The sequence below is a fragment of the Barbus barbus genome (genome assembly GCF_936440315.1).
Source record: "Barbus barbus genome assembly, chromosome: 27".
In the NCBI taxonomy this organism is placed as follows: domain Eukaryota; kingdom Metazoa; phylum Chordata; class Actinopteri; order Cypriniformes; family Cyprinidae; genus Barbus; species Barbus barbus.
Genome location: NC_136755.1, coordinates 29,350,878 through 29,365,955, shown reverse-complemented (window position 1 = coordinate 29,365,955; position 15,078 = coordinate 29,350,878). Strand labels below are relative to the sequence as shown.

The window sequence follows — 15,078 nt, the reverse complement described above, 5'->3', positions numbered from 1 at the left end:
CATATTTTTTTTGCCTCCTATGGGATTATGACATGCGCATTGTGTTTGTTTTTATTTCACGAGTATATTGTGCGCGTCTTTATAGCCTACAGTGTTTGATCACATTTTTGATTTTGATTGGTGTGTAATAGAAGGGGGGGTTAGGGGGGGCCACAAAGCTGTGTTAGCCCAGGACCCCGCAAAGACCGCATATATATATATATATATATATATATATATATATATATATATGCCCATAATCTGTGTGTATGTTACAATGTAATGAAGTCATATTCAGAATCCAATGAAACGGAAACTAAATTGTGTTGAAACAGGAAGTGAAGTAAACAGAAGAGAATGACAAAATAACGATCCACATAACAAAACATAAACCTGACCATAAAATCGTTAATCTATTGTTAGCCTATATATATATAAAACTATTTATATAGAATAACTATCATAATCTGTTGATATTTCACCTGCGTGTAGACGGGCTGTCAGTCAGTGCAGTTTATTGTTGCTCCACAAGGTGGCGGTAAGAGACTGTCTTTGAGTGAGTCTTTAACCCTTTCACACGTGCATTTAAAATATTTTAGCTGAGCCCCAGGGTGAGTTTTTTTCAGGCGACCATTATTTTAGAATGTTTGTTTCCATGGCGACGCATCATGCTTGTGACACACTGCAGTCACAATAGCCTGTATGACACATGGATCGCTTTTATTTAGTTTTTCCTTTTTTATTCAAAATATTCACAAACTTGCTCACTATATTACGAAATATCTGATATTCCGATTCTGAAATATGTGCAAGTAAATGTATTTGGTAGTTTAAACACTTTTATAATGACTGTGTTAGTTGATCTGTACCGGGTGATGGGCGCTGAATCTGATCTGTTGGATTAACATGTAAATTCATCCTCTCCTCCCAAAACACATTACAGTAAGACTCCAGTAAACTGGGAGAAGAGCAGAGTAAACTTTAAAGTTATCTACACAATCTGTATATGATATCAATAAAACATGTCGTCAGATTATATTTGTAAGGATCATTATTGTTGCTTCCATAGACATCAGCACTTTAAATGTATGGTTTTGCTTGTACTTAAGTGTATTTAAATGTCTGAAACCTGAAATAAGCATTATATGGTTGAAAACACTGAATATTTGTGATCATATAAGAAGCGCTCAGCGCGTGCGATCTGTCTCCCGTCAGCCAGCGCGCGAAAGCAGATTTGAATTCATCAGTTGATGACGTGACGCACTGAACGATGTGATCTCGCGCGTCAGAGTTAAACCATTCATTCAACTACACGTTCAAAAACACTGATTTATTCAAAGAGAGATGTAATGAAACAAGCTGCTGAAACCATTATAACTTTGAGCGCCACTTTTAAAGGCTCAGCTGACCAGCAGAGCGTCGATGCTAAGACAGATTTCGCTTTCCTTGGACATGATAACCTGTTTTCACAAATATACCTGACTCGGCCTGAAGGACAGACACAGTTAATCACACGCGATCAGTCGATCTCTCTGTCATTCCTGTCTGTTCAGGCTTGTTAAGTGCAAATATACTGAGCCTCTGTACAAATCAGCATGGCACACATTGTTATCATTGTTATCTTTACTAATATTCAGTTCATATGCACGAAGTATAAAACAAGAAGGGCCTAATCTTGTGAAAAGAAAAGGTTATGCTCGTCAATAGCGCGGTTATCTCGACAGCACGACCAGTTAAATGATCAACTGTACTATATATTATACTTTTATAGTTTGTTATTTATATAATACATGATTAATTATTTTAGCATTCATAGTATCTTTATTTTAATTTATTTTTTGTCTTTAACATAAAAAAAATACATGAGAGTTGCCAAGGCTTTAAGTTGCTGCTTATCTGAGCTATAGATCCTGAACTGAGAGACTGAAGAGTGTTATTGTTCTCTACAGGTTGAGATATTGTGGCGTCACAGATGAAGGTTGGGCTGCTCTGGCTTCAGCTCTGAGATCAAACCCCTCACACCTGAGATATCTGAATCTGACTGGAAATAAACTAGGAGCTTCAGGAGTGAATCTGCTCTCTGATCTACTGAAGGATCCTCACTGTAAACTGGAGAAACTCTGGTAAGATGATATAAATCTTTCAGCATCCTCCTAAATGTTGCTCTTTGTTGAGTTTGAACAAAATGAAAACCAAAACTGTTTCATAAAGAAAGTGTCCTGGCAGTTAATTGAAAAGGATGCTGTTTTTATCTTCATTACATTCTTTCCAAAGTTTTGACACAATTTTAAAATACTTACTATATTATAGGGTGAGATTATAGGGTGAGTGAATGATCTAAAAACAGCTGCTTTATCATACAGATGTGTTTATGATTCGGGGTATTTACAAAAGAATTAAACAGTTCTGATATTTTCTATGATATTGAAACGAATCCCTCAAACCACACGTAGAAGCAGGTCTGAACTGCTAGATTTAGCTGTGTTTGGCTGAGCAGTCATTGAGTATCTCGCCAGTGTATTACATTTCTCCATTACATAAAATAAACAAGTTTGACCAAAGTTTTGTTAGCAAAATAATTTATCGGTTAATTTAAGGTAGGAGTGTAGCTAGGAGTGTGCGATATATATCGTCTGTGATAATATCGTAATTGTTATTTTAACGATATGTAATTTGACATTATCCAGTATTTAGCTAAATCCAAACAAACCACCTACAGAGCGCATGCTTACATTACGTGATAAAGTCTAGACTACAGCGTGTGTGTATTTACAGTGTGTTCTTTCACTGCATGATTCAGTCTAATAAAATGCACTAAGAATCATCACAAAATTCAAGATATGGAGCAGACAATGTGTATATATATCATTTCATATAGCCTAGTTAATATCACACGAAGAGTGAAGATTTATCTGCAAAAATAATCATGATTACAAATGTTAAATTTATTTAATATTTAATATTAAGAGACTTGTGTTTTTATGTTACGAATCCTGGCCATGCACTTCCACTCACTCACCACCAGAGGTCACCCGCTCACAACATGGACTTTCACACTACACAGCACATTGGACTCCATTTCCCATCATCCATTGCACTGACGACACACACACAGCTGTTCACACTGATCACACCCACACCTGAGAACCATCTCGCAATCACCATCACCCAATCACACACTATATTAACCTGGGACTTCCTCTTGCTCTCTGCCGAGTATTGTCTAGCCCAGCTACCTTACAAAGCGTTCCTAGTATTTCCTGTTTGATTTCCTGTGTTTTGATTCCTGCCCGTGTTCCTGGATTATTCTCTATGCCTTGCCCTGTTTGGATACTGTTTGCCGATCGTCGACCCACGCTTGCTCTAGGATTGCTCTTGTGTCTTGCCTATGCCATACCTGTCTGCTGCCTATTGACCCTGCCTGTATACGACCATGTTTGCTAATAAAGCCTTGCAAATGGATCCGCACGTCTCGCGTCTCGTCAACCCCGTAACATTTAGACACCATATTGCCTGTTTTTTCTCCATTTTGCCAACAAAAAAATAATTTCAAACAGCTCCAGCACTGCTTTGCGTCTCTGAGCATCATGACGGTGTTTTGTTCCTGAATAAATCAACCTTTAAATGATTCGGTTCAGTGGTAATGACTCACTTATTAACAGTGACTCGCTGCCACCTGCTGGCGGTTTTAATTTCACATCAAAGTATCTTTTCATTTTAAAATAATTTCAAATATCAGTATTCAGTGTTTGATGTTTCAAATATCAAAACATTATGTGTTTGTAACTGCAGGTTAACCCTCTGGGCCCTGAGGGTGTTTTGGGGACCTGGAGAACTTTCGACATGCCCTGACATTTGTGCTTTTTTCAGTTGCTTATAAAAATATAAATGGCTAAAGTCTAATAACACTGTAAACAGCACAAACTGGGCTACAATAATATGTTAGCAGCATTTATGTACATGATTGTGTTTTTGAGAAATCAACGTTTATGCGTGGTTAGTGAAAAACTAAAATTTTGAAGTCACTGAAATAAGACCATAAAACACATACAGAACAATTGTTTACAAGACTTTTGAGAACCAGATCTTGTAGGCTAGAATATTTACTTCACGATTATGTGAAAATCATCTTGTTTATTTGCTCACAGAAAACAATACATTGATTTAAATTTTTAAAGACATGTTTTGTGATCGAAAGCCAATATGCGAGGGAGTGGTAATGGGCTTGAATATTAAGTGATTCTCACCTGATTGACAAAGGGCCCTCCCCTAAAGGCTGCTAATGGGCCATCAGTGTGACTGTGACTGAGGCAGGTAAGACAGCGAGTGTGAGGAGACTGAAAAAATGTTTTATTTTTTAATTATTTGTATTTTATTTACAACACAGTATAATCAAAACATACATAATGAAGGTCAAAGACACATTATTGTGCACACTGATCTAACTACAGAGATGTGAAGAGACTTTGACTCATTCCTGCAACAGATTCTGTTCAACAAGTGAAACAAATAAATCATACCTGATATTTACGTGTTATTTAAGTGTTTCTGCTACTTTCCATGGATTCAAGAAGAAACTGTTGAACTTCTGATGTTGCTGCAGCGCTCTCAGAGGAAAACAGTTGGAAGAGACAGAAAGTCAGCAGGATTCATCGTCTGTGGTGCAGGTGTCTGACTCAATAAAATACAAACAACCAAAAAAAGAGAAAAAACATTTGTGAGCATGTTTATATCAGGAGCATATATATATATATATATATATATATATATATATATATATATATATATATTTATATAGGTTTTGTAGTAATAGACTCATTCATGCTTTCTATTATCGTAAAAAAAAGACATTTTATATCTGAGAAACTAATTATTATTGTTTAGCACGTTATTTAAATCTATTTTTGAACAGAGTAGGCTATTAATAATAAACATGTTGTAAACATACTTAGACTCGTAGCATTCATCATGTTACAATATACTCTCATATTACTTTTATTGTTTTATATAGAGCATGAAAACATCATCATGCCATAAGAAATTTAAATACAATGAATTGCCCATCATATTCACAATGTTTTACTGGATTTCAAACATTTTAGTCAGGAGTTATAGCCATCCTGAACATCATGTATGATATTATAGTATAGAAGATATGATTCTGCAGTCATAGACTCACGCATGCTTTGTACTATAAAAGGATATACTTCGTACTATAAAACATATATTTTATATCTGAGAACTAATTGTTATCCTTTAGCACGTTATTAAAAATATATTTGTGAACAGATTATTAATAATAAACATGGTCTAAACTTTCTTAGATGCGTAGCATTCATCGTGTTGTAGTTTGGGAACAACCCAAATAGTAATGTGTTCAAGTTTATGTCACAATAACACGTTAACTAATGCAGAAAATAAACATTACTTACTCATCAGATCGATTTTGAGGGAAATCCAGCCTTTACTCAGCGCGTCTTCTTCCAGAAAGTAACAGTAGCAGCGATGAACTCTTCACTGATGCTTTGTTCATGCTCCGCGCGCGCGGGTCACGTGGTTATTTACATGTGAACGCGAGGGGGCGGGATCTCATTAAAAATAATGAGTTAGACGGGACAGACTGAACATCGTGTTGGTTTCATACGGATTACTTCATCACAGAATATTTGTTTTCGATATGACTTACTTCATTTGAAAGTGGACACTTCTGGCTTTCTATAGAGATAACTCTCATGTCTGTGTGTTGAGTATTCGCTGAGTTACACTTCATTTTATTGACGCATTTCTGAAAACAGTTCGCAGAGACGAAGACCGAGAGCGCACCCTGAATGTTTTCTTTATTCTTCAAAAGTTTAGTTGTTATTATGAGTGTATACAAATAAAAGTGGACCCCTTACAGATTCGAATGGTGTATTGCTCTTATCTGAACGATCAAAAATGGCAGAGTAATTCAAGCTCATTTCTGCCTTATCAGGAAAATCTGCCCCAAAATGCGTATTCGCGTTTGTCGGGCTCAGAGGGTTAAAGCACTCCATGTCCCTCTGAGCTGTGTGTAAACACATCTAAATGCCATTCAGATGCAACTTCTGCAAAGATTCATTTGGTTGATACTGGTTTCATTTGTTTGGTAACAGCCTAAAAGTCTTATTATTCTAAATGACTGATTAAATGTAACAATTTGACTCAAACGATGCACACTTTAAAAAAAAAAAGGCTTTATTAAAGGTAAAATTGCCCATTAAAGGTATATAAGAAGATTAATTTCTATCACTGATGTGAACTGACCACACAGAATATGAAGAATATCACAAACTGCAGCTGTCCACGGTAGTCAGATATCAGCACAATAACACACTCGGCAAAATATCATCTGATTATCGTTATCGAAAAAATCCTCAAAAATATCGAGATATCTTTTTTTTTTTCAATATCGCACACCCCTAAGTGTAGCACAGTTCTTCAGTGGTGATGTTCACTGTCAGTCTTTAAATCTTAAATCCTTCTAAAACTTGGTTTATACATCTGCAAGATGGCGCCGAGCATGGCAGCCGTGTTGCGAGCTCCAAGAAAACTCTGCAGTTTTTCTTATGTTTCTTATGTTTTATTTGTTATTTTGTTGTTTCACGTGTTAGATGTTGTCAGTATAACTATCTACGATAGACACACGCTTTTGAACATTGGTTCCTTCGTCGCGCAACGCAAACCGGACTTTGAGTTCCTGAACGCCGGCGCCTTGTTTACAGACACCGCATCAGAGCCCTTTGTCTGGGCTGCACGATCGCGACCGAGGAAACGCCGCCGGAAAAGGGGGAAGAGAGCCGGCGTCCTTGTCAGACTCAGACGCCGTCCCCTCCGACCTCCTCTCCCAACTATTTTGCTGGCTAACGTTCAGTCACTGGACAACAAACTCTGTGAACTGCGGGCACGCATCTCATACCAACGGGAAACAAGGGACTGCTGCATTATTTGCCTCACAGAAACCTGGATGTCTGCAGTGGTTCCAGACACAGCCATCGAGCTTACGGGGTTCTCCGTGCACCGCTCGGACAGAATGAAAGAGCTCACAGGGAAAAGCAGAGGTGGGGGCGTCTGTTTATTTATCAACAACTCGTGGTGTGATGAACGGAACCTACACTCTATTAAATCCTCCTGCTCCCCTGATCTGGAATTTCATATGCTTCTGTGTCGACCATTCTGGCTACCGAGGGAATTTACAGCGATCATAATCACAGCTGTTTACATTCCCCCTCAAGCCAACACAGACCAGGCACTCAAGGAACTGTACGGGAATATAAGTGAGCAGGAAACCGCGTACCCAGACGCAGCGTTTATTGTTACGGGGGACTTCAACAAAGCCAACTTCAGAACAATAGCTCCAAAATACTTCCAACACATCACCATCAACACGCGTGGTGATCGTGTACTTGATCACTGCTACTCTCCATTCCGGGACGCCTACAAATCGCTCCCCCGCCCACCTTTCGGCAAATCGGACCACTCTTCCGTTCTGCTCCTGCCTGCTTATAGGCAGAAACTGAAACGAGAAGCACCCGCCCTCAGGACAATTCAATGCTGGTCGGACCAATCAGACGCTATACTACAGGACTGTTTTGATCACGTGGACTGGGACATGTTCCGGGCAGCGTCTGATGACGACATAGAGGCGTACTCAGATACTGTAACGTGTTTCATCAGGAAGTGTGTAGAGGATGTAGTACCGACAAAAACAATCCGCATCTACCCCAACCAAAAACCGTGGATTAACAGCGATGTTCGAGCAGCCTTGTCAGCGCGGACATCTGCCTTTAAATCCGGAAACTCTGACAATCACAAACAAGCCAGTTATGATCTCAGGAAATCAATCAAAGCTGCCAAACGACAATATAAAAACAAAGTTGAAGAACAATTCAAAACCAACAACGCAAGAAGCATGTGGCAGGGTATCAATAACATCACAGATTTCAGAGGGAATAAACCAGCTACTGTGAACATTGCCGCCTCTGTACCGGACGAACTTAATCACTTTTATGCTCGTTTCGAGGCTCACAACACCGCCCACACAGAGCGCGCTCCCGCGGCTGTAGCAGAAGAGGCGAGCGCACTTTCCTTTTCTGTCGCAGATGTAACCCGATCCTTCCGACGGGTGAACATCCGCAAGGCTGTGGGTCCCGATGGCATCCCAGGCCGTGTGCTCCGAGCATGCGCATTCCAACTGGCCGGGGTTTTCACAGACATTTTTAACCTTTCCCTCTCTCTGTCTGTGGTTCCCGCATGCTTCAAAAAATCCACCATTGTGCCCATACCAAAGAAAAATAAAATCACATGCTTGAATGACTGGAGGCCCATTGCTCTGACACCCATCTTCAGCAAATGCTTTGAGAAACTCATCAGAGACTACATCTGCTCTGTGCTGCCTGACTCACTGGATCCCCTACAATTCGCATATCGCAGAAACCGTTCCACAGACGACGCTATTGCCTTCACCCTGCACACTGCTCTCTCCCACCTGGAAAATAAGAACACCTATGTGAGAATGCTGTTTGTGGACTACAGCTCAGCATTCAATACCATAGTGCCTGCCACACTGGTTGAGAAGCTCCAGACTCTGGGACTAAACGGATCTCTGTGCAGCTGGATCCTGGACTTCCTGACAGGCAGATGTCAGGTGGTCAGAATGGGCAACAACACTTCATCCCCGCTGACCCTCAACACTGGTGCTCCTCAGGGCTGCGTCCTCAGCCCACTCCTGTACTCCCTGTACACACATGACTGTACAGCAACACACAGCTCCAACGTCATCGTCAAATTTGCTGACGACACAACGGTGATAGGCCTGATCACTGACAACGATGAGACGGCCTACAGAGAGGAGGTGAGAACCCTGACTAAGTGGTGTCAAGAGAACCACCTCTCACTCAACATCGACAAGACCAAGGAGCTGGTGGTGGATTTCAGGAGACAGAGCAGAGAACACACACCCATCACCATCGACATGACACCTGTGGAGCGAGTAAACAGCTTCAAATTCCTCGGTGTTCACATCACTGAGGATCTCACATGGTCCGCTCATACAGATGCAGTGCTGAAGAAGACACACCAACGCCTCTTCTTCCTGAGACGGCTGAGGAAGTTTGGAATGAACCCCAGCATCCTCAGATCATTCTACACCTGCACTGTGGAGAGCATCCTGACAGGCTGCATCACCGCCTGGTTTGGAAACAGCACTGCTGGCAACCGCAAAGCTCTGCAAAGGGTCGTGCGAACTGCCCGTCACATTGTTGGAGGTGAGCTTCCCTCCCTCCAGGACATCTACACCAGGCGGTGTATAAAGAAAGCCCGGAGGATCATCAATGACTCCAGCCACCCGTCCCACAGACTGCTCTCTCTGCTGCCCTCAGGAAGACGTCTCCGCAGCATCCGATCCCGCACTAGCCGACTGAGGGATAGCTTTTTTCCTCAGGCTATCAGGCTAATGAACAGTAAAAACTAATACACCCTACAGCACACTCCCACTTTACAATATACCACGCACTGCACTTTAATTCCAATACAGTTCAAACTGGACTACCAGTACACTACTGCACTAATACAACAATCTTTTTGCCAGCACTGGATACCATCCAATGCACATCCATGACATTTGCACATCCGGTTTATATATAATCTGCTGCATCTTCGCATATTACTGTGTGTATATAACGTAGAATGTGTACTACATACTGCGTATAATGTGTATCGGTAACTGTATGTCTGTCTAATAGTACACTATGTGTACTGAGTATATGTATGTGTATATTACACATTGTCATCTGTATAAGTCTGTACGTATGTATGGTAATGTCTATATGTAAATTGTTTATATGTAAATTGTCTATATGTAAATTGTTTCTGCAGTGTCTGGAGCACGCTCTCAAGAATTTCACTCACGAAGGCACACGTGCTGTGGTGATGTGACAATAAAAGTGATTTGATTTGATTTGATTTGATTTGCAAATTAGCTTGGTGCGTGCAACAAAAATGTCATGGAGGTGCCAGCAGAACATTAACATTGCTAGACCCCTTTTCTCGTGTACATCACACTTTTTATAATTTGAGCGAACAGTTTGACTTAAAGGCAACATTGACTGCAAAGATGTGGAAAGAACCTCTAACATAACAATGCAAAAATGTACATTAATATGGAAGTATTTAAGTGTCTCAGAGAATACTGTAGGCTCTATGGCTTCATGTACATTCACTTCACTATTTTTAAAAGTTTATGAGACTAAATTTAATTTCAAGTGTTTTGTTTTGTAAATTATGAATGAACATATTTTATATACACTGCATACATATTATACAAGTACATATAAGCTGTAAAAAAAAAAACTTTTAATGCATAAGTATTTGTCTATTACCGAGTAAAACAAAACCTTTTTAAATAAAAAAACAAAAAAAAAACAAAACAAGTATTTGTATAGCAATATTAATTAACCTATGAACATTGCAAGAGAAAATAAAAATCCATGAATTTCCGATCCTTTATGTAGTATTTCTATAATAAATGTGTACATATGGTCAGTGAATTAACCAGAAATAAATATTATATTTTTGTATTTAATAATTAAGGTTATATTCTTCAAATGTTGTTCAGATGTTGATGAACTATTATTGAACGGTTATACTCTGTTGCAGTGGCGGCTGGTGGCACATTTTCTAGGTGGGGCGCCACATCCAAAAATTTTAAGCATACATCCCGAAATGATTTATCCCCGTATAACAAAAAGAAAAGGATTAAGATATGAAACATTTTAATTGTTTTACCAAATTCAAGTTTGAGGATGATTCTCACTATATTCTCTGCAAGCTTTTTTCAAGAAAAATTAAAACATTTTGTTTTTAATTTTCATAATAATTCAAAATGTATGTATACAGTGCAACAGCAAAACCTGTGAGAAAAATCAATAAATGTTACATTTGTTTAGACCATTTTCTATAAATAACTACAAGCTGCAGTACCAAGCAGGACCACACGGAGACGCCAACAGACCACTATCCCAGTTACCTTAGTTATAAAAATATACATGGATCTGTATTCAGAATTATTAAACAGAGCAAAACACAAATAAAAAAAATATTTAAAAAACATCAATAAAAACCTGACTTTGTTGTGGTGATCTGAAGGCAGCCCAACACGACTGAGTGAACAGTTCCTCTGTCAGAGTGAATGTTGATGCCAATACACCGCTGTACATAACAAACTTCTATAAAAACACGCTTCTTCAGCGAGTATCCATTATAAAACACTTGCCAGACATGCAATCATACTGAAATGTGCTCATAAAGCTATCAGAGAGTCAGGTTTGTTTATTTGCACACTAATAATAACAGACTCGCGCATGTCTAACAATATAAGTTATGATTCATGTATGTCACTGACTGTAATCGTCTTTACCTCTGTTACGTGTTTAAAGATGTAAACGGGATGATTGCGCAACATTTACGTGGGATACTGTTGTCATGTGTGCGGGTAGCAAAAACAACCAGGAATACCAGACTCAACGTTCAAAACGTTTAATTATGGGTGAAGAGTTACCAGGACAAAGAAACATTATAAAGAGAAAAATAACAAACAAGCAAAAATAATAAAGATTCAAATACAAGAGTGTTGCCAAATCAAGCAAATAATCAAAACATAACTGCCAAAGCTAATTTACCCAAAACCTCTAAAACTAACTATCAAAGAAAAAAATGTAGAAAGAAACCCGAAATCTTCAGCGGATTCGCCGCCGTAAATAAACTACTCTAACTAAAAACAAAAACACAATAGTGACAATCACTCTTCAACTAACTAACAGAAATATTCTGTCTACCGTTGGTTTTAGATGTAATGGTCCATAACCAGTAAACAAACCCAAAAAGTAGTTCTTAACAAACAAAAATTAACAAACCCAAAGGGGTGTTTCTCAAATCACATAACTAGGCATCTCACAGACATTAACGATAACACGTTCAGGATGGCTTCTAAAGAAACGGCTCAACACACGCGAGTTGGCTGAGATCTGGCGAGGATCTCCATTCTCCTTGTGAATGGGCCTTTTAAATCCGACAGAGCGTCAGCGGATTGGTAGAACGTCAGCGCCGACGCGTAGCGTAGTGATGTCACCTACAACGAAACAGCCAATGATCACAACCTACGGGTATGAATGGAAACACATACAACAGCGCAAAAGAGAACAATACACAAGTCCACGTGGAACGTAACACTTTCCCCCTGAAAAAAAAGAAACATGAACAAAACTAGGGCTGCAACAACTAATCGATAAAATCGATTATTATCGATTATGAAAATCATCGACAACGATTCTCATAATCGATTAATCGGGTCTGCCCACAGTGCACGTCCAACTTCAGCTGGTTAGTCAAATTACGGCACTGAATAATGCATTTCTATGGACAAAATGCATCTAAAAATAGTGGAGGAAACAGAATGAGATTCTGCCGGAGAAGCACGTGATCCAAGCTGCCCAAAACATGATAATTCTTTATTTTAAGCTTTATGGTAATGCATAAGAGTAATGGCTTGCCCTGTCAGGCGCTTTGACAGATGCGTGTGCGTCCTCAGCGCAAAAACGTTCAGTTTACGGTCATATCCTTATTTATAAATGCCACAAATTCACGCGAGCATATCCATTTTTGCATAAAGGTCCGTCCTGACAGTCTGTGTTAAGTTTAAAATACCGAATGAGCGCCGGTGCGGCGGGCGCGCGCACGCGCGCACGCGCGTCAGACGGACAGAACACAGTAGAGAGGGAGACAATTAATAGGCTTTTCAGCGCAAACATATCCATTGTACTGAATTATCTGTTGTTGAAAGTTAATTTAAGGTTTAAAATAAATTAAAATATTTTATGAGAGTAGGAACTTTAAAGGGATAACAGCGTGTAATTGTCTGTCTGAATATAAACATGAGACGCTCTATAACGTCCTTTTACAGGATAAAGAAATGACGAGGTGACTGTGATCAAAGTAGTTCCTGCAGAACATTACTCTTACCTGTTGGTTAACACTGAGTTTGTGTTTTTATTCGTCTTTATTATTATCTTTATTATTTTAATTTTTAATAGAGGTTTAAACTATATTCAATTTTTACAATGCTTAACAAATTTATGTAAGTTCCCTATCAAGGGAACTTCGAACTGCGTCCTCTAGAGGTCGCTATGGGGAACTCCATCTACGTGACCCGTGTCTGAAGCATATATACAAAAACACCAAATATTGGCCGGCGACAGCCTATGACGTCACTCCCGGTGCGCCACAGTATAAAAGGGCGCCGGGAGAAAGCATAATCCTCTTCTTCGTCTTCAATGACTGTTTTGTTTGAAGCGTGCATCTTACGAGGTAAGTATGCTTTACCTTTGTAATGGCGAGCACTAGCAAGGCGTTTGAGAGATGTGTGCATCCGTGTCCACGTTATCGGATGCTTGATGACTCACATGATCTTTGCGTCTTTGGTTTGCGCGCTGCATGTACTGCGAGCGTTTTTCTAAAAGCTCCGCTCTCGTCTGTCTCTCTTTCCGAGGAGAAAGGGGCAGCCGTCTGCTTCCCGCGGTTCAGGACCCTCCGCTGCTGAAGCACGGAGGAAAATGAGCTCATGGGGTTTGCAGGTGGTTCTCGCCAACGAGTTATAGAAGGGATTTTCCTTCTCGCGCTCGTCTGCCGCGAGCGAGGGCGAGCTGTCGGATGACAATGACGCGATTTTGCTGACGTCATCTGAGGAAAAGAAAAACGCTGGAATGTGATACATACGCAGCAGCAGGTCAGGCTGTCGCCTCATTACACACTATGGCAGTGTTTCAGGCATTTCAGGCTGATCTGTTGAAAGACCTGGATAAAAGTCAGGGTTTGTAAAAAATATAATTTTTACCTGACGAGGTTGCTGAGCTGTGCCGCACCACTGATTTAGCTCTTTGAACCATTAAGCATAGATTAATTCTATGGCGACCATGGTGGTAACGAAGAGACATCTGTGGATGAACCTGGCAGATATTGAGAAGAGAGAGGAAAAAAAAGGGCTTTCTTCTCAAGTGCTCCGGTTTTGCCTTCCGTACTTTTGGTACCTACCGTCGAGTCGGTGGTTGAAAGGTTTAGGGAGGCGAAGGCGCGTTCAGCGGCTTTTTAAACCTTCATTTAAACGAGAAGGTCCAGGTCTGCGTTCAAACAGCGCTGGGGTCCTGGCCCATCCCGATCTGAGGATTAGAAATGGGCACAGAAGGCTAGTGTCGCGACTCGCGCCCTTCCCCGCCTGCGGGTAGGGCTTCAGGGTGGCGCGGGTCAAAGAGAGGTAGCAAGACCTGAGGGAGGTGGTCCGGACGAGGCGTTGGGATGCTCTCGCCCAGGCCAGGGTAGAGTTGAACATCTCTCCTTCCCTCAGGGGGCCTGTAAAAAAAAAAAAAAAAAAGCCCTCATCTTCCCCTCTCTAATTCCCCTGCAACCTCAGTTTTCTTTTTCTACCACCTGACCGAGGTTAGGTGAGCACCTCCTGCGCTCTTATTCACTGGTCCCTACACTGGACCGTTCTTCTGCGCGGGATCCATGGATTGGTGAGTACGATCCATTTTTATCAGATTCGCTGGTATGTGTGTTTTATACCATTCGAACTAACCTAAATTAAACCAGTACTACAGGCTGGTATCAGGTGTAGTGCTGAGCAACTTTATTGCAATGCTTTGGTTCTGAGGAGCAGCATTTTCTAGTCTGGCCCTTTTGTTCTTCAAATGAGGCCATGATAGGTGCATAGAGGGCTAGGTTAGAACTGCTCACCCTTATTAGGGTTTTAAGTAGCAGTTTCCCTGACCCCTTGTTGCCTTCTGTTCAGCTACCTATTACCCTGATACTATTTCCAGCAGCCTGTCCGGGTTGTTAGGTATCCCTAAAACTGCTTGTAGGTCGAGCTAGCTTTGCTCCCCTCGCCTAGAATGTGGAGGGTTATTTATGAGCATGCCGCTCCCTCCTGAGTGTTTGAAACCCTTTTGCTGTAAGTAGAGTCTCCGCTCCCAGAGCTTTGTTACTTAACAACCTGATCCTGGTTCCTGCTGTACCCATATTTGGTAAGTGCGC

At 40.5% G+C, this 15,078-nt stretch overlaps 1 protein-coding gene across 1 annotated transcript in view; it reads left to right on the top strand.

Annotated features, from left to right (window-relative positions):
- The window catches only part of LOC306847488 (NACHT, LRR and PYD domains-containing protein 12-like), a gene marked incomplete at both ends in the record, with an annotated part of 75,947 nt that overhangs the window by 15,307 nt on the left and 45,562 nt on the right, over positions 1–15,078 (top strand). Inside the window, one exon of the mRNA XM_079381430.1 lies at positions 1,929–2,102. Coding sequence (XP_079237556.1) covers positions 1,929–2,102 — 174 coding nt within the window. The remainder of the gene's footprint in view (positions 1–1,928; positions 2,103–15,078) is intronic.